At 65.6% G+C, this 19,631-nt stretch overlaps 1 protein-coding gene across 1 annotated transcript; it reads left to right on the forward strand.

Annotated features, from left to right (window-relative positions):
• The first annotated feature begins 6,008 nt into the window (after nt 1-6,008).
• On the forward strand, nt 6,009-15,929 carry LOC142003423 (intercellular adhesion molecule 5-like). The gene is made up of 10 exons (XM_074980382.1): nt 6,009-6,069; nt 6,583-6,855; nt 7,392-7,709; nt 9,166-9,447; nt 10,594-10,869; nt 11,943-12,185; nt 12,959-13,198; nt 14,264-14,506; nt 15,213-15,476; nt 15,727-15,929. The coding sequence occupies exons 1-10, from the start codon at nt 6,009-6,011 to the stop codon at nt 15,927-15,929; spliced, it is 2,403 nt and encodes an 800-aa protein (XP_074836483.1).
• The last annotated feature ends 3,702 nt before the right edge of the window (nt 15,930-19,631 follow it).

Genomic DNA, 19,631 nt, shown 5'->3' on the forward strand with positions numbered 1-19,631 from the left:
CCCTCAGCTCCCCCTCCGCCTTTATCTGCAGCCCAGAGGTGTCACCTGGTCACCAGGTTACCCCCAGCAGGAGCCCCCCACCCTCTGTGAGAGACACACAAACACACTAATTCCCCACTCATCACATCTCTCCCCACTTCCAGACCGAACTGAGCAGGGTCACTCAGCCGGTGACCTGGGGAAGTTCGGGGCCCTCCCCTCGTGACAGGGCATCGGCTGTACCCTCGGTGCTCCCCTTGATGTTACCACCTCCACGTCATAATCCTGCCGGGGGAGGCTCCTGTCAGGAGCTTGGTCTTAGCCCTTTTCATGTGGTGCAGCCGGGCAAGTCCCTTTAGCTCCCTCGGGCTGGTCGGTCTCCCTGCTTCGGTCTCCGGTCCATCAACCACGTTCTCAAGTCGGGCAGGCAGAGCCCATACAGCTGCTGCAGCACCAGCAGATCAAACAGTTCTTCCCTGGTCTGGGCCCTGCCCTGTCTGCCCACCAGCCCATACAGCTGCTCCAGCAAATGTTTGGAATTCAGTCACTGTCCAGTAAAGGAAGGTACCAATGCTTTCCACTCTTGGCATTTAGCCAGACCACCCAAATGGTTGTGTGCCTCAGTTTCCCCTTCCATGCCACACAGTAGGTTTGGAATGTTCCTTCTCATGTGAGAGGTTGCAAGACTAGTTACAGGGAACAACGGTGACATTTCAGAATTACAAACTCCTTCAACATAACAATTCATGGTTATACATCAATGTCAACACACTGCATGGTCCTTTCCAGACATTCAGTACGTGGTACAATTCTACAGCTTTGGGTAGCAACACCCCATTGGTCACAGCTGTCAGCGTGAGTAACAGAACAAACCCATTGTAACTGTATGTTTATGTTGCTCTTTGGTAGACCCCAACCACGTTTGAACCCCCTGGAGATTCTGGCATTTTAGGGCAAAAAGGATGAGGCCTTTCCTTCATGTAACCAAGTTCTAACCTTCCCCCTTGTCCTGTGGGGTGGGAGTCTGATCGCCCCGGGTGTGCCCCTCCCTTCTAACATGAGCTAGGTCATTGCTGGTCCTCAGGACGACCTCCTCCTCATCCTGCTTTCTGAAAGCTGTTTTGTGAGTCCCAGACACAGAATCCACATGAAGGAATCCCTGTTTGTCCCTCACTGGCCCACCAGGCCCAAAGCTCTTTGTCCTTCCACCTCCAACTTCTGCCTCCCCCCGGAATCAGAAGTGGAGTTCACCACCAGAATACCAGTGCTCCTGGCCCTCTCCTGCAAGTGACCTGGCTCAGGACCACACACCCAGGAAGCTGGTCACACCCAGTCACAGGGCTGCTCACATTCCTTTATAGCTCTCACTTTACCTGGACCAACTTCCAATTCCCGAGAAACCTTTACCCTGCGGCTCCAGACCCCTCCAGAGCACAGCTGGTGGTTTCACACTCAGGCAGGTCCTGGCCATCAGCAACTGAGGCAAACTTCTCTCCAAACAAACTGCTGCCTTCTACAGACAAGCAACTTTCCTGATCACTCTCTTCCCTTGCTCCCTTCCCTGCAGTTACCACAGACAGCTCAGGGAAACTTCCAGGGGGAATCTCTTCCTCAGGAGTTCTCGCAAGCAACAACTGACCTCCACCTGGCTTTACAGGGGCCCAGCTCCCTTGAGCCACAGCCAATTCCTTCTGGGCTTCAGCTGCACTCAGATCCAACTCTGGGATCTTACCACCTTTTGAGCCACCCTAGGCTCAGGCAAAGAACCAGCTTCCCCAGAAGTAGAAGCATCTTCCTTGCACCAAGGACGAGAGTCCTTATCAGGGATGCCACTGCCCATCCCAGAGCCATTCCCTCTGTTCCAGCCCCCGTGGCTGGATTCAGAGTCACACCTGGAAGGCTCTTTCCTGTTTCTCTCTCCAGCCACTCCAGGCTGGGGAATCATCCTCAGACAATGGGCTAGTTTCCTCGCTGGCACCTTTTCCAAATGCAGGCTCTGCTCTTCCCCCAGGCTGCTGCTGCTGTTCAACACAGACAGACAATGGGAGACACTCTCTCCTTTGTCCCAGCCCTCCTGGCTGGTCTCCACACACACCCAGAAGGTGAGGCAGCTTCTCTCACAGACAACTTGCCATTCCCAGTGGACCAGCTGCTTTCCTGCACAGACATACAGGCACCTTCCTCGGCCCAGGCCTGGAAAACTCTTCCCAGGCCTGCCCTGGCCACTAGTAGGTGATGGGTTGGAGTTGCTCCTTCCCTCCTTGAGCTGTGGCAGGCCACTCGGTTCAGAGCTCCAGGCAGTCCAGGGTTCCCTGCCCCGATCTGGGCTCACCTCTGCAGGAGTTTCCTTAACCCTCAGCTCTGCCATTGCACATCCACGCTGCCTTGTCCCGCTCCTTTAATCTTGATTCAGTTTTTGGGTGCTGCCATTTCACAGTGGAGTTGCTGAGTGGTTTGCAGAGTCACAGGCTGATGCCCTCTGCACCCCACGATTAATGGAAGAATCCCTTCAGTGTGCCAGGCTCCTTGCGGGTCACTCGGTCCCAGGGTTAGGCCGCAGGCCCCTCTGCCTTCTGGGCCCGACACCAACAGACTCCCAGGAGTAACCCCACCTCAAGCATGATACCCCCTCTTGAGGATCACGACCACTCTCTTTTGCTCAGCCGCAGGCCCCTCCACCTTAGGAAACCGCAACTGCACTGCCCGTCAGCACACCTGAGTCTTGCTGGCCCCACTTCTTCCTCCTGCGCCCCAGTCACTTACTTCCGGATGCTCCAGCCACAAGGTGCAGTACATCCCACCACTGCCACCAATGTAACAGGGTTCTTCCGGGTCCCTGGGCACTGCACCCCTTCTGCAGGCAGGAGTGACTCTCACTCAGCAGGAGAACAGCAGGTTTATGAGCTGACAGGACACAGCGTCGTAAAGAGGAATCAGTGCAGCTGGCAGAGACAGCCAGTCCAATCCACATTCAGGAGCAGAGGCCCCAAGGGGATCCCCAAGCCAGGGCTCTGCCCCAAGCCAGGCCTTGCCCCCTCCTTGTTCTTCCTCCCTCTCCCAGACCAGACCAACTGCTTCCCAACTCCCAGGTCCAATTCAAACCCCTCAGGCTGCACCTCCCCCTTTGCCTGCAGTCCAGAGGTGTCACCTGGTCGCCAGGTTACCCTCAGCAGGAGCCCCCCGCCCTCTGTGAGCCACACACGTATCCCCCACTCCAGCACAGCAGCCCGGGGAGAAGCGCACAGAGGCGGGTGTGGATGGACAGGCAGCAAGGCTTGGCTCTGAGTGCTGCACAGCGATACCCGCACCCCCTTCCGCTTTCCTCCCTGCTGATCGCCCGCAGAAACCTCTGTCCCAGAGCAACCCTCTTCCTGCTGCGCCTGGCCACTGGGCGTGGGAACAGCAGTGCCCAGCGGGAGCCTGCCCCTGCCAGCCTGTCCACCGCACCAGCCCGGAGCCTCTATCAGGCAGGGCCCTGGGGGCGCCAGGCCAGGATTCCCCGGGGATGGCCTGGTGGCTAGTTCTGGCTGTGTCGAGAGGGCCCAGGGCTCCCATGGCAGTGGCCTGGGGAGCCAGGTTTGCTGATAGGCTTCATGCTGGTGTCATGGGGGGAATTTCTCTCCATCCAGGCCCCTGGTTGGGGTCCAGATAACAAGGACCAAAGCAGATATGCCCCATGCCCCACCAGGCCTGGCCCTAGGGGCTCACCCAGGGGCAGGCAGCATTGCCCCAGCCTGCATGTGGGGTCAGACAGGAGTGGGAGCCAGCCTCCTTGGGCAATCCAGGGGGAAGGGGCTGACCCCCTTCCCCAGACTCGAGGGCCAATTGGGGCAACACAGAGGGGGCCATAGGGAATCAGCTAGGAATGTGAGACTCCCATCCATGAGCCCAAAAGCATCAGTCACTCAGTGGGGTGTGCCTGGCACCAGGGGGCCCTGATCCGGGCCAGGGTCTGGGCAGCACCTGGCACCAGGGGGCCCTGATCCGGGCCAGGGTCTGGGCAGCGCCTGGCACCAGGGGGCCCTGATCCGGGCCAGGGTCTGGGCAGCACCTGGCACCAGGGGGCCCTGATCCGGGCCGGGATCTGGGCAGCACCTGGCACCAGGGGGCCCTGATCCGGGCCGGGATCTGGGCAGCGTCTGGCACGAGGGGGCCCTGATCCGGGCCGGGGTCTGGGCAGCGCCTGGCACCAGGGGGCCCTGATCCGGGCTGGGGTCTGGGCAGCGCCTGGCACGAGGGGACCCTGATCCGGGCCGGGGTCTGGGCAGCGCCTGGCATGAGGGGACCCTGATCTCAGCCGGGGTCTGGGCAGCGCCTGGCACCAGGGGGTCCTGATCTGGGCCGGGATCTGGGCAGCATCTGGCACGAGGGGGTCCTGATCCAGGCTGGGGTCTGGGCAGCGCCTGGCACGAGGGGACCCTGATCCGGGCCGGGGTCTGGGCAGCGCCTGGCATGAGGGGACCCTGATCTCAGCCGGGGTCTGGGCAGCGCCTGGCACCAGGGGGTCCTGATCTGGGCCGGGATCTGGGCAGCATCTGGCACGAGGGGGCCCTGATCCAGGCTGGGAGCTGGGCAGCGTCTGGCACGAGGGGGCCCTGATCCGGGCCAGGGTCTGGGCAGCGCCTGGCACCAGGGGGCTCTGATCCGGGCCGGGGTCTGGGCAGCGCCTGGCATGAGGGGACCCTGATCTCAGCCGGGGTGTGGGCAGCGCCTGGCACCAGGGGGTCCTGATCCGGGCCGGGATCTGGGCAGCATCTGGCACGAGGGGGCCCTGATCCAGGCCGGGAGCTGGGCAGCGTCTGGCACGAGGGGGCCCTGATCCGGGCCAGGGTCTGGGCAGCGCCTGGCACCAGGGGGCTCTGATCCGGGCCGGGGTCTGGGCAGCGCCTGGCACGAGGGGGCCCTGATCCGGGCCGGGGTCTGGGCAGCGCCTGGCACCAGGGGACCCTGATCCGGGCCGGGGTCTGGGCAGCGCCTGGCACCAGGGAGCCCTGATTCGGGCCAGGGTCTGGGCAGCGCCTGGCACCAGGGGGCCCTGATCCAGGCTGGGATCTGGGCAGCGCCTGGCACCAGGGGGCCCCGATTCAGGCCGGGGTCTGGGCAGCGCCTGGCACGAGGGGACCCTGATCTCAGCCGGGGTCTGGGCAGCGCCTGGCACCAGGGGGCCCTGATCTCAGCCGGGGTCTGGGCAGCGCCTGGCACCAGGGGGCCCTGATCTGGACCGGGGTCTGGGCAGCACCTGGCACCAGGGGGCCCTGATCCGGACCAGGGTCTGAGCAGCGCCTGGCACCAGGGGACCCTGATCTCAGCCGGGGTCTGGGCAGCGCCTGGCACCAGGGGGCCCTGATCCAGGCTGGCATCTGGGCACCGCCTGGCACCAGGCGGCCCTGATCCGGGCCGGGATCTGGGCAGCGCCTGGCACCAGGGGGCCCTGATTCGAGCCAGGGTCTGGGCAGCGCCTGGCACCAGGGGGCCCTGATCCAGGCTGGCATCTGGGCACCGCCTGGCACCAGGCGGCCCTGATCCGGGCCGGGGTCTGGGCAGCGCCTGGCACCAGGGGGCCCTGATCCAGACCGGGGTCTGGGCACCGCCTGGCACCAGGCGGCCCTGATCCGGGCCGGGATCTGGGCAGCGCCTGGCACCAGGGGGCCCTGATCCGGGCCGGGATCTGGGCAGCGCCTGGCACCAGGGGGCCCTGATCCGGGCCGGGGTCTGGGCAGCGCCTGGCACCAGGGGGCCCTGATCCGGGCCGGGGTCTGGGCAGCGCTCGCCCCGCGCTCTCTTTCACCCGCCGTACCAGGGCCGGTCCCTGGACGCCCAGGGCCGAGCAGCGGGGCGGCTCCGGGCCGGCTGGGCCAGGCAGGGACCCGGCCTGGGCAGCGCAGCATCCTCGGGCTCCGCCGCCGCCCGTCCCGGGCTCTCGGCGGCGGGGCCGGTTCTTAGCCGGTGGGCGGGCGCCCGGCTGCTCCTGCGCTGCGCGCTCCCTCCTCCTCCGCGCCGGCTGCCGGGTCCCAGCGCTCCGCTCCGCCATGCGGCTCCGCTGCCTGCCCCTGCCCCTGCCCCTGCTGCCGCTGCTGCTGGCGCTCCCAGGTACGTGCCCCGCGGATCGGGGCCCGCCGCTCCGCACCCACGTGCGCCCCTCCCCGGTCGCGGCCGGGCCAGAGGGAGCCGGTGCGGGGCGCGGCGAGGCGCGGCCGGTCGGTGACTAAGCGGCGGGGGAGGGAGCCAGGACTCCTGGGTTCTCTGCCCGGCGCGGGGAGGTGAGGGGAGGCTGGAGCCAGGACTGGGAGCGGACCAGAGGCTAGAGTGGGGGAGGGGCCGGGCAGTGGACTCCTGGGTTCTCTGCCGGGGGCGGGGGAGGGGAGTAAGGACTCCTGCATCCTATTCCCATCTTTGCTTTGGGAGCTACGGTAGAAGCTAAGCCCAGCCCCACCCCCCTCTGTGCCTCAGTTTCCCTGGCAGAGAACCGGGAACACGGGAGCCTCGAGCACAGGGCATTTGAAAGCTGCAGCCCCGGGTGTGGATGTGGAAGGCCAGGAGGCGCTGCCCTGACCCCGGCCACACCCTGGCTCAGCAGGCCGGCACACGTGTTTGCTGTTTCAGGGGCCTGGGAGGAACCCTTTCCCGTGAGCATTAGGCCAGAAGCCTCCATGGTGGCTCCAGGGGGGTCTGTCTGGTTGAACTGCAGCACCACCTGCCAGGACCCAGCGGTTCAGGGCAGCCTGGAGACGTCGCTCCCCACAGCCCGGGAGGAAAGGGGGCCCGGATGGGAGGCCAAGGAGCTGGTCAACATCCGGCAGTGGGTGTCCGTCCCTCAGTGCTATTTCTTCTGCTACGGAAACATATCACGAGCCTCTGCACGGATCACCACGTACCGTGAGCGTCCCCTGGGCCTGCTGGGCCACCCCAGATCCCTCCCCGGGGAGCCAGGAGCTGAGCCTTTGGATGACAGGGATTGCTGTGGAGCTCTGGGGACAGGAGCTGCTCTGGCTTCTCCAGACTCCGTTTGTCTCCTAGTAGCTTGGCTCCTGCCCTGGGGCTTGCCCTGCACAGGTGGGAACCCCAGCCCCACGGGGGCTTGGTCCCCGAGGCTTCTGCTGGCCTTGGCCTCTGCAGAGGTGGCCCCATGAGATGGTTTGGGCTGTGGGGCCAGTTCAGGTGGGAATCCACACAGTGCCCCACAAGGAGCCGTGTCCATCAGCTGGCACGGGGGGATGATTGGGCTGGGGCGTGCGGGCAGCTGCAGGGAGTTGTCCTTGTGACAGGCAGGGGCCATGCCCCAACCAATCCCACTTGCAGCTCCCTGCCTGCGTCTGTCCCTCCAGGGGCGGGGAGCAGAGCCCTGGTCCCTGGGGAGGGTCTGTCCCTGGGCTGGGTCCCTGCCCTCAGCCTGCCTGCGTCTGTCCCTCCAGGGGCGCCGGAGCAGGTGGTGCTGGAGCCGCTCCCTGCATTGGTGCTGGGCCAGACCCACACCCTGACGTGCCGGGTTTGGGGTGTGGCGCCCGTCAGACACCTCACCGTGAGCCTGCGCCAGGGGAACCAGACCCTGCACACGGAGACCTTCCACAACCGCACTGGGGCCGGACCCGACAACGTCACAGTGACCCACGAGATAACCCCCCAGCGATGGGACCACGGGCAGCAGGTCACCTGCCTCACGGCCCTGGACCTGACTCCGCACGGGCCCCTCATCCGGAACAGCTCTGCTGCGGCCGAGCTCCGGGTTCACGGTGAGAACTGGTTCACTCTCCCACGGCCCCAACGGCCTGTCCACTGATGCAGAGCCGGTGCCAGCGCGGCGGACACTCTGGTCAGGAATTGGGCCCGTACCACCGGGAAACCCGGAGGCAGGGGACCGGCCTCCCCTCTGAGCCCCCATTTGCGCTCCAACAGCTCGGGGAGCCCCTCGCTGTGCTACTGGGCCTGCAGGAACGACAATCCCCTTAGCCGGAGTTTATGAATAACGCTGTGACGAATCCCCCAGCTGGCTCCTGCCTTTGTCTCTGCACTCCAGGCTCCGGGGGAGATGCGCTCGCTGCTTGACTCAACACTTCCCCCATCCCCAAGATCACCTGGGTATTTGCAATCTGCTCCGGCCAGAGAGAGGAAAGGCAGCCCCAGCCAGGGGCAGGGCAGGGCATTATTACGCAGTGACGTCGATGCTCGCTCGGCACTGCCAGGTTGCAGACCCCCAGGGGTGCAGTGCAGGGGGCCGGGGGCAGTGCGCTCGGACTGGATCCGTAAGAAACGGAAGCATGGGTGCAGTGCAGGGGGCTCAGGGAAGGGCTGAGGGGTGCAGGGCAGGGGATTGGGGTGTGCTGGGATCTCTGGGGTGGCCAGTGAGTCGTGTGAGGGGCTGGCAGCGCTCGAGACAGCCGGCACTGGAGGAGAGGTTGGTTCTGTCCTCAGGACACTGCTGGAATGAGACGCTCCTGGACTCTTGTCCCAGTGGCAGTGAGGGTCTCAGGGCCAGTCCCCCCACCATTCTGGGCCTGTCGGGCCCCCAGCTGGTCTCCCACATTGGGTCCCCAGAATTGCAACCGGTAGTTTGACCATAAAGTGTGAAAGTGAGACAGCAGTGGGGCCTGCGAGCCTGGACTCCTGGGTTCTCTCCTGGGCATTGGGGGGGGCAGTGGGGGGCTGGTGGTCAGAGCAGGAGGCTGGGAGCCAGGACTGGGGTCCAGTAGGTTACGCAGGGCAGGACCTGGGCACCAGGACTCCTGGGTTCAGGTCCTTTGTCTGCAGTTCACTCACTGCGTGTCCAGGGTAGGTCGTCTCCCTTGGCAGGACCTCCAGTTTGGCCCCTGCCTCCCCCAGCAGTGTTAGGAGGCCCACAACACCAAGCCCCCGAAGGGCTGGCGGTGTGTAAACCGGGAGAGGCGCCAGGAGGACAGGAACCGCTCACGATGGACGTTGGCCACGCTGTACCGGCTGCATTGCAGTGGTGCCTGGCCGTGATCCGAGCCTTCGCGGGGGGCACAGCCCAGCCCCAGACTGAGACCAGGTCCCACCACACAGCCCCTGCCCCAGGGAGTTCATGTACCAGACAGGAGCTGCCCATGGCCAGTGGCAAAGCCAGGACGAGGAGCCAGGTTTTTGCTGAGTCCCAGCTTGCTGCTTCACCCCCGGGCAACAGGGCCACTGAGCGCTCCCCTAGTGCCCCCTGTGGTTTCTCTCCTGCCACAGGTCTCCTGGCGGCTCCCCAGCTCCAGGCCTCACCATACATCGAGGTGGGCACCACCATGACCATCCACTGTAGTGTGGCCGGGGTTGTCCCCTGTGCTGCAGAGGCCCGGATCAGCCTGTCCTTTGGGGTCAAGCAGCTGAACTCCACCCTCAGCGCGTCGGGGGACACGGCCACCGCCCAGGCCGAGGTTCGGTCCCTGTCCCTGGGAGAGCACCAGCTGAGCTGCCGCGTGTCCGTGGGGCCTGTGTCTCGAGCCACAGCCCAGAGCGTTCACGTTTACAGTGAGTGTCGGGGGATTAATCGCCCAGGGACGTGGGCAGTGCTGGCACCAGCCTGCAAAGGGCTCGTCTGCTGGCAGGGGTGAAAGCATCCTGGGCAGCCCTCCTGTGCCCTTCCCCCACGAGTGCCCTCGTCCAGTGCCAAGGCGGAGGCACAGCTGAGCTGCTCTGGTCTGGGCTCTGCCCTGTGGAGGGGGCAGTCGTTCTCCCTGGCCCCCTGCCTGCGACTTCTCCTGGGCAGGCTCGCTGGGCCTTAGGATGGCCTGGCTGTCCCCAGCTCCCAAGGACCATGCTGGTGGTCCCAGGCTGCCTGGCCCCCGAAGCAGGCCCCATGGCACTAGAGCCAGCGGGTGCCACCTCTTGCTGGGACCAGCTTCCCTCTAATGTTTTCCATTTGCAGGCGGAATAAATTTTGTCGTGTTTACCGGGGCGTGTGCGGCTGTGCACCACCAATGGCACGTGGGCTGTCAGCTGCAGGCGCTGCGCCAAGGAGCTGGGCAGCTCCTGACTCTCCCCTGGGCGGCCGCCCAAGCGCTCAGCTCACAGGGAACGCTGGCTGGGACCTGCCTGGTGCCTGGACGCGCAAAGTGAGGGCAAAGCCAAGCCTTGGGCTCCAGCTAAGGCTCCAACCAGCATTCCTGTGAGCTGAACACTGTGGGGGGGGGGCAGAGTCAGGAGCCGCCTGGCTGGTTAGCAGAGCGCCCGCAGCCGGCAGCCTGGTTCCAGTGGTGGTGCGCAGCCGCACACGCCTCGGTGCACACGACTGTTTATTCTTCCCACGGATGGGAAGGACGAGCGGGAACCCTGGCTCCAACCCACACCACCAGCCTGTGGTCACAAAGGCAGCAGCATCACTCCCAGCGCAGACGCAGCTCCCCGCCACCTGCTGGTGAGCGGCGAAGGCCCAGCCCTGCCCCTGGCGTCCAGAGTGAGTCCAGTGGCCCAGATTCCCAGCATCCCCTCCAGCCCACTGGACCCTTCTCCCTTGGCTGGAGCTGGGGAAGGAACCCAGGAGTCCGGGTTCCAGCCCCTGCTCACGCCAGTTCCCCCAGACTGGTGGGACTTGTGTTTCGTGTGAGTCTCGTAGTCAGCTACGTTGAACAGGTCACCAGGATTGTGTCACGGCCCCTCTGCCTTGGTCTCCTGCAGGTTTCCCTCCACCTGTCCTGGAGATCGACCAGCCCCAGGCCCTCGTGGATACTAACGTGAGCCTCACATGCCGATCCCCTGCCACTCAGCCGCCCGGCATCACGCTGCAGCTCAGAGACGCCGAGCGAGCGCTGGCTGCCGGGCAGCAGCCCCTCCTGCAGCTCGCGCTGCCGGCCCGCAAGGCGGACAACGGGAGGCAGTTCACATGCGAGGGGAACCTCAGCCTCGGCAGCCATTCCCTCGTGAAAACCACGTCGGCCCGGCTCTCTGTCCTCTGTGAGTGGGGGTGGGTCCCTGTGTGCTGGGCGCTGGGGCAGCCGCTCAAAGGCCCCTCACTAGCAATGGGGGGTTTCACCTACCCCAGATCAACGGGGTGCACGTCACTCGGGTGGGATGCAGAGATAAAATGGCTTGATACCTTGGCTGACTTTCGAGGTCCCTGGAGCAGGCTGGGCGCCAGGGGCCGAGGCCAGGACGGGCAGGCGTGCGCTAACATTGGCCCTGCGTAGAGTGCGTCACTTTCCCTATGGCCGGTGTGTGCTCTGGGGCTGGGCTGGGGCTGCAGGGGGAGCTCCCACCTCTCTACCCTCCCGTGGCTGGGGCGCTCGGGGTGCAAATGGTGCAGGGGCATAAGACCAACGGTCCCTCCAGCCCAGGGGCCCATCTGCCGACAGTGGCCAGCTCTGGGTGCCCCAGAGGGGGTGAACAGAGCAGAGAACTACGGTGGGACCCCTCCCCGTGGCCCGTTCCCAGCTCCCGACAAACCAAGGCCGGGACGCCCTCCCTGCCCAGCTGGACCAACAGCCATTGAGGGACCGAACCGCCACAGTTCTCTAGCTGTAGCTCTCGTCTGAGCCCTGGTGTGGTCTGGGCTTTGCGCCGTCCGCGGGTGGGGAGTTCCACAGCCGACCGCGCTTTGTGCAGGACCCGGCCTGGCCCGGTTGTAAAGCTGCCGCTGGTAATGGCCCCCAGTTCACATGCTGTGGGGAACAGGAATAACGCCCCCCCCCACCCAGTCCCATTTGCCACACCCACTTCTATGGCCCTCGCTCCTCTCCCCCTTCGCCACCTCCGTCCCGGCCTCATTCCGCCCTCCTCCGACCGCAGCCGCTCCAGGCTGGTGCCCCCAGCCCCTGCCCGGGACGAGCAGCGCAGGAGGCCTGGACTGGACGTGTCTGGTGCCTGAGGCACCAGAAGTGGCCAGCACCAGCTGTGCTGTGCACCGGGGGGCGGGGGGCTGGGACACTTGGCTGCGCCCCTCCAGGCCTTGCTGCCCCACCTTGAGGGGGGCGAAGGCTGGGACAGGTGATTTAACCCTCTCCACGCCAGCCGTGCGCTCTATCCTGCAGACAAGCCCACGCTGGCCGAGTCCGGCTGCCCGACCCAGCAGACGTGGCTGGAAGGAACCCTGCAGCAGCTGGTCTGTGAGGCAGATGGAAACCCCCCAGCGAGGGTCTCCTGCAGCAAGGATGGCCGGGGGTATGAGGCCGGCACCCCACAGCGCGTCACGAGGGGCCATGCAGGGGTCTATCTCTGCCGTGCCACCAATGCACATGGGACAGGCAGCAGGAACGTGACCGTCCGTGTGGAATGTGAGTGGGGGGGGCAGGGACCCACGAGCCGGGCGCCAGAGTCTGCAGGGGGTGGAAGGAACACGGTGCCAGGCAGTGCCGGGGTGGGGGCAGCCCAGAGGGGGTTTGCCAACATAGCTCCTTGCTTGGGGAACTGCACGGCTCAGGGGCGGGGGGCTGGGACAAGGGCCTGTCCCCAGCGAGGGCCCAGCTCCGCTCCAGCCCCAGGTGAGGGGGAACTGAGTGGGGTGTTTGGAGGGAGAAGTGGAGTTTGACTGACAGTGGCTGTAGAACGCCCCCCACCCCCGGCCCCTGCCAGCTTCTCCCTGGGCCCTCCATGAGGTGAGTTTGCCGGATCTCAGCCCTCCCGCTTGCTGCCTAGTGCCTGCTCCCCAAAGCCCTGGGCCCAGCTGCCCCCCAGCGATAGCCTCACCAGAGGAGACGTTGTGGGTGGGTCCCCTGCTCCGGGGCTGAGGTATGTGGTAGGGGGCTCAGCCCTGCTCAGGTGCTGGCCCTTGGGGTCCTGGTTCTGTAGCTGGGTGATGCCAGCTGTGCCAGCACTTGGCCATGGGTAGAGGGGATGGAGCAAACCCTGGTCTGTGTGGTGCGCATGACAGACGGGGGGCCCCACAGCCGGGGGGCGCAGAGCAGGCGGCATGAGAGCACACTGGCACCCCCTGCTGTGCCACCCCTGAGCCCCCGCCTTGGCTAGCCAGGGGGTGCCTGGCCAGGTGGCTCGCACAGCGCAGGGAGGGCGCAGCCGTCGGCAGCCAGCCCCCTCCTGTCTATTGCAGACAAGCCGGCCCTGGACGAGAGCAGCTGCCCCAGCACCTGGACCTGGGTCAAGGGGATGCCGCAGACGTTCACCTGTCGCGCCAGCGGCGTCCCGGCTCCGGAGGTCGTGTGCGTGAAGGACGGGGGCTTGTACCACCTGGGCCAGGGGCTGGGCCTCACAGACCCCACAGGCATCTACCAGTGCAACGCCACCAATCCCCACGGCTCAGCCACGAAGACCGTCACCATCTCCCTGGAGTGTGAGTTCCCAGACGGATGGGTGGAGCTGCCCTGCCAGGCCAGGCTGGTCCCTGCAGCAGGCTCCAGCCCCTGGGCTGCCCCCAACCTCCACCCAGGGCTGGAGCAGGCTCCATGCTGCTGGCACACCCCCAGCAGGCCAGTCTCTGTCTTCCTCTTACCTGGACCGCTCCCGGGGCCTTGCTGGGAGCTGCTCTTTGCAGCCTTTTGCCCGGGTCGCCGCGCAGGAAGGGTGCGGAGAAACTGGGGAAGGGCCAGAGAAGAGCAACAAGAACGGTTAAAGCTCTAGAGAACATGAGCTCTGAGGGGCGGCTGGAAGACCTGGGCTTGTTTAGCTTGGAAACGAGAAGGCTGAGAGGGGACGTGACAGCGGTTTGCAAGGGCCTCCAAGAGGGTTACGAGGAGGCGGGAGAAAAACTGGTCCCCTTCGCCTCCGAGGACAGGAGAAGGAGGAACAGGCTCAAACTGCAGCAAGGGCGGGTTAGATTGGACATTAGGAAAAGCCACCCGGCTGTCAGGGCGGTTACGCACTGAAGTAAACTGCCTGGGCAGGCTGGGGGGGCTCCATCCCTGGGGATAGCAAAGTGCAGGTCAAACACACACCTGCCGGGGCTGGCCGGGGAGGTGCTTGGGCCTGTCAGGAGGGCAGGGGCTGAACTCAGCAGCCTCTCGGGTCCCCTGCCAGTCCGACGAGTGTGACGTTCCCAGTCCCGTCGTGTGCACGGTAGTGCAGCCTGGGCAAACGGTGAGTTCCTGCTCTGCCCGGACCCCCCCGCCGCAGCGGCTCCTGCCTCCCCGGAGCTGCAGGCGTTTGGCCACGTGCCTTGTGCTGTGGGTGCTCACGCGTGGCCCGGAGCGGCCGCGAGGCTGGGCCCTCTCTGCCTGAGGGCCAGGCCCTGCCTCAGCTCCATGCGCTGCAGTGCGGCTGTGGCCAGGGAGCCGCTGCTGCTGCCGGGCTGGGAGACAGGCCACTCAGGCCGAGCGCTCAGCTGGGGTCACGTGGCCTGGGGGAGCCGCAGGGGTGCTGGGGCCTGGTAAGCAGTGGGCCCCTGCTCTCTGCCGTGCAGACAAGCCCGACCTGAGCGAAGCCGGCTGCCCCAGTAACCAGACGTGGCTGGAGGGGACGCTGCGCACGCTGGCCTGTGAGGCAGACGGGATCCCTGTGCCCCACGTCCCCTGCACCAAGGAGGGAGCTGCACAGGCATTCGCTGGCGAGCGCAACGTGAGCCGGAACGACTCCGGCACCTACTGGTGCACGGCCAGCAACAGCCACGGCTCGGCACGGAGGGCCGTCACCGTGCGGGTGGAATGTGAGTCCCAGCATGCGCCACGCTGCCAGGGGAGCGCTGCAGCTGCCCGAGCCCGGCTCGCCCGGCATGCGACGCGCAGACTGTGCTGGCAGCAGACGGGGGAGGGTGGGGGGAACAGCCCCTGGGCTCCCGCCCAGACCCGAACTGAGCTGGCACGAAGGCCCTGCCCCTGCCCCAGGTGGCTGGAACCGGGGCAGGCCTCTGCAGGCCAGACGAGGTGATCCCAGGGGCCTTGGAAGCTGTGAACCTGGTGCATGGCCGGAACAGACGGCCGCACAGCTTGCTGCTCCCCGGGGGTGGCCACAGAATGTAGAGAGGCTCCGGGCTGCTCTGAGTCACCCTGTGGGCTAGGACAGAGCCCCGGGTGACCCCAGAAGACAGGCAACACAACTGGCTTGAAGCCACCTTTCCTGATGCTCTTACGACACTGTTACTGTAGAACCTGTGGGCACCAGCCACGGAGCAGGACCTCTGTGTGCTGGGAGCTGTGTATTATTTATTAGGTGACCTATGGGCATGCCAGGGCTTTGCTGTGCTAGGCACTGTACATTATTTATCACATGAATTACGGTAGCACAGCAGGCCCTGTTGTCCTAGGCAATGCATGTTATTTATTAGGTGATTTATGGTAGCACCCAGAGCTCTGTTGCGCTAGGTGCTGCACATTATTGATGAGGTGAATTATGGTAGTGCCTTTGATCTCCAGACAGGCCTGTCATCACGTTCCTGGCTGTCAGCCCTTCGGCTGCCGTGGCACACCGCACCAACTTCAGTGTTAGCTGCCGTGCCGAAGGCTCCCCGGCACCCGCCTACCGCTGGGCCCTACCCTCTGCCCCCAACGTCCACTACTCAGCTGATAACAGCACCGTGACCGTGTCTGGTGCTGGCCAGCACAACAGTGGCGTGTACAAGTGCGTGGCCTCCAACACACACGGGCAGCACCTGGCCCAGGTCCGAGTCCAGGTGACAGGTACGGCTGGGGAAGGGGGTGACCAGACCCCCATCTCCCACCAACGCCCCCTGGGGTTCCCTCACTTGGGGCTCTGAGGCCCCGGGGCTTTGCGCTGCCTGCAGCCTCTTCCCTGCGCCGCCCCCCCGCCCCCCAGCGGCCCCTCGCCAGGGCTGTTTCCCTCCCCCCAGCCGGCTCTGGCTGGGAAGCTGTTGGGGGCAGGGGGTGTCTCTGCTCCTGGAGCCTGACCCATGTGTCTCCTCCCTGCCAGATAACAGCCTGGTGGTCGGGACTGTGACTGCGGTGGCGGCCATGGTGCTGCTGGGCAGCACAGCCGGACTCGTCTACTACCTCAAGTCCACCGCCTGCAAAAAAGGGGAGTACAACGTTCAGGATGCCGAGAGCGCCTGCAAAGCCGGCAGCCTCGCCCCCCCGCACGACGGCATCTACGGGATCCAGCTCGCCCAGACCTGAGCTGCTGCCGCCGTCACTGCCGCCTGGCGCTGCTGGGGGAAGCCCATCGCCGGGCTGGCTCTGCCCCTCTTGGCGGGCACTGCGGCCGGGCGGCTCGGCTGGCGTCTGGTGCAGAACACGTCCAGCCCCCCGTCAGTACTTACTGCTGAGCCCTGTTCTCGGACCCGACCCCCTCCAGAAACTAACCTCCGCCTGCCGCTCCTGGGCCGGGTTCTGCTCCCTTCCCCTTCCCCTTCCCCACCTCCACCCAGGGCCGCTGGGGTCGCGTCTGCAGCAGCTGTCCCCTGGCTGTGGGAACCTGGCCCGCGTGAGCTGGCCCCGGCCCTGGATGGACGGGGAGGAGTGGAGCATGTGGCCTGCTGGGATCTGAGCAGCTAGGTCCTGGGTTCCAGCCCTGTGGGCAGCAGCAGCCCCCACTTGCACTGCCCTGTTTTGGTGACTTGGGGCCCGGGAGGAAACGAAGGGGCTGGGGCTGCAGCCCCCTTCTAGCAGGGATGGGTCAGTCCGTCCTCAGGCCAAACACCCGGAGCCCAGAGCAGGTCGGATGTCCTGCAAGGGACAGCGCTGAGCCCCAGCACACTCGTTTCATTGCAGGGCACCGCGTCTATGGGAAAACATCCACAAGTCCTGTAGCCCCTTATAGACTAACAGTTTGGAGCAAGTTTTTGTGGGCACAGACCCGCTTCGGCTATGGGCTGAGTGCCCTGGCAGGCCCCGGCTGGGAGCGCTCACCCAGGCTGCTCCAGGGACAACAGCCAACCCCCACCACGCGTCGCTTCCCGGCGCCAGGGCAAACAGGGCCCCCCCCGGCTGCCCCCACCCCCCGTGGGGACTCTAGCCCTGGGCTGGCCGGCTGTTTCGGGCCAGGCCCTCAGCTGGTGGACAACAGCTTTGCGCCCCCGCGCCCCAGGTGTGGAAGAGCTGTGGCAGGAGTCGAGTGTGCAGCATGGCCGTTGCAGCAACATTCGGGGGCCTGCCGCCCTGCCCGTGGCAGGCAAAGGAGCACCCCGCGAGTTGGCTTGGCAGGTCGCAGCAGCCTCCCGACCCATGCCCAGGGCAGAAAGGCCCAGGCAGGCCAGGCTGAACGCCTCGCCGCCTGCAGGGGCTGTGCACGACGGCCCGGAACGGCAGCTGGGGCTCTTCCCTGAGCTGCTCTCCCAGTAGCGTTTTAATTACCACCACCACCGTTGTTCTCTAGCAGCTGCCAAATTTAGCACGTGCGTGACAGCCTGATGGCTGAGCCACCGGGAAAAACAACTCCTCCGCCGCACGAGCCTGCCGAGAACGTCACGGAGCAGGTGGGACCAGCAGGCTGCCGCGCAGGACAGAGATGGGGGCTGCTGGCTAATCTGCTCAGGACTGCAGCCTGACACGCCGGGGCCAGCCCTGCTCCTGGCACCCATGGGGCTGTGCACACCACAGATACCCCCTGAGAGCCCAGCCTGGGCCAAACCCAGCTGTGCAGAGTGCAGGACAGTAGCGACTGAGTGTATTACGGTACCGCCCCCATGGGCCAGGACCCCCTGCACTAAGCACCACCCAGCCACGGCCCCCTCACGTTACTTGGGGGCATCACCCTGCTTTGCAGCCGTGCAGGATCCGGCCCCAAATGCTCCCAGCTGCCCACCCCTTCAGCGGCTCGTGCCTGGCTCAGGCCGGCGCTGAGCGGGTTCTAGGGTTTCGAGGCACCGGCACCTAATTTTTCTTACTGTTAACGAGAGGAACGGTTGGGGCTTTGTGGGGCTGGCTAGGGCAGCTCAGGCTGGAGGAGGTGGGGGAGAGGCGCTCTCCTGCCCGTCCCAGCTCCTTCAGCCAAGGTGGGGGAGCCCCAGGCAGCAGGAGCCAGGCCGGGTTGTTCTGCTGCGGGTACAGGGACGGCTCTCCTGCCCCTCTGGGTTGGCGTCTGGCTCCTGCCTTGAACCTGGAAGATTTAGGGGCAGGTGCAACCCCAGCCTGTTTCCAGCCTGTGCACAGAGGCCATTGCCAGTAGGCTCACAGGCAAACCCTTCCTGGCAGGGCTCTGCAGGGGGAGCTCACCATGGGCGGGCCCTGCCCCTGCATGCACTGCTCCCCCCACGCCCCTGGGGGGTTTCTGCACCACCACCAGGGCACACCGGGGGAGTTAGAGGCTGCATCACGTGCCTGTGTCCTGGGGGAGGTGAGTGCAGAGCTGCCCAGCCATAGAGACCACACGGCCTGGCCCCCCTGGGCCCCGCAGCAGCTGCCCCCTGTGTCTTACAGACAGGCTGGTGGGCCCCTGGGCAGGCTGGGGTCAGCAGAAGGGGTCACCCCCCAACACAGCCTGAAGCTGCAGGAGCTGTTCCGGGGGGTGGTATCAGCAAGTGGGCAGAGCCACGCGGGCAGGGAGGCTGGTGCACATCATGGCACGCTTGTTGTGCCCTCCCAACAGCCAGGGGACGGTCCTGCCCCCAGGGGCTCCTACAGGGCTGTGGCCACCCCCTGAGAGCCATGGCCGTGTCCCCCACCCCCGCGGATGGCTGCAGGGTTCCTGCCGGGCAAGGGGGCGTTGGGGGCGGGGCTGGTACCCAGCAGGGGCCTGTGCCGTGGCAGCGATCCCAGCAGCAGGTCGCAGGGCTGGCTGAGCAGGGACCGCACTATTGACCAGCTGCCTTCGCCGCCCGCCCAGCGTGGCCCTCCGTCGGCACCCAGCGCTCGGGCTGCGCTAGAAGCGAGCAGCAGGGAGCAGGAGCAGCCTCTAAGCACATGCAATGAGCTCGTCCTACCCTGCACCCTGCACCAGCACCAATCCCAGGCAGCAGCAACGCCCCCGCCCCGCCGGGGGTCCCCAAGCAGGGGCTGCGTGATGGAGCAGTCTGGGGGAGGAGCACCTGAGGACACCATCAGCCAGCCCCCAACTCGTTCCTGCCCAGCTCGGGGCCTGGGCCCCCCGCCCACAGGGCTGCTCATCATAACCTCAGGGCCTGCAAGGGGCCACGAGAGGTTGTCTAGTCCCCTCCCCTCCACTCCTGGCAGGGCCCAGCACCGTCTAGCTCCAACCCTGCCGAGCATCTGTCCAGCCTGCTCCTTCCACAGCCCCCGGGGCAGCTCATCCCAGTGCCTGACTAGCAACGGTGGCAGCTGCCTGGCCGGGCCCAAGCACTGCAAACTTCACTCCCCCAGCGCAGCCTCGCCGAGCTCCTGGGGAACACCAGCAACCTCAGCGCGAAGGGGAAGCCGGGCGGCCGGAGCCAGAGCAACTGGCGCAGAACCGACAGCGAGATGGAATCGCGAGACGGAGGGGAAGAGGCGGGAGGTTTAGTCCAACCCGCCACACGGGGTTAGGATGAATTACTTGCTAGCTCACGGCTCCCAAGGTGGGTTCCGATACCACGACACCTGTGCCCGCCACTGTGCCAAGGGCAAGGCCAGCGTGCCGGGCACCGGCCCTGCAGGACTAAGCACCAGCTGCTAGAGCATGACCGGAGCCTGTGCGGCTGTGCGCCACCCCTAGAAATGCTGCCAGCTGCTGGGCGCTCTGCTAACCAGCTGGGTGGCATCTGATGCTCTCCTGGGCAGCCACGGTAGCGCTCAGCTGACAGGGACCTGGGCTTGGCAGAGGGGGACCTGTGACAGGCCTTGGCCTGGGAGTTATGGTACGTTGATCATCATCATCCCCTAATAAGTCCTGCAGCCCTGGACTCATGGGCCAGCACCGGCTCCACGCCCTGCACACCGGAGCCC

The sequence above is a fragment of the Carettochelys insculpta genome, chromosome 29 (assembly GCF_033958435.1).
Source record: "Carettochelys insculpta isolate YL-2023 chromosome 29, ASM3395843v1, whole genome shotgun sequence".
NCBI lineage: Eukaryota > Metazoa > Chordata > Testudines > Carettochelyidae > Carettochelys > Carettochelys insculpta.

Bases quoted from the DNA above. Each gene is read 5' to 3' on its own strand.
- LOC142003423 (XM_074980382.1), top strand. From the start codon at position 6,009: ATGCGGCTCCGCTGCCTGCCCCTGCCCCTGCCCCTGCTGCCGCTGCTG. The intron at 6,070-6,582 runs GTACGTGCCCCG...TTGCTGTTTCAG, and splicing joins GCTGCTGCTGGCGCTCCCAG to GGGCCTGGGAGGAACCCTTT. The intron at 6,856-7,391 runs GTGAGCGTCCCC...CTGTCCCTCCAG, and splicing joins TGCACGGATCACCACGTACC to GGGCGCCGGAGCAGGTGGTG.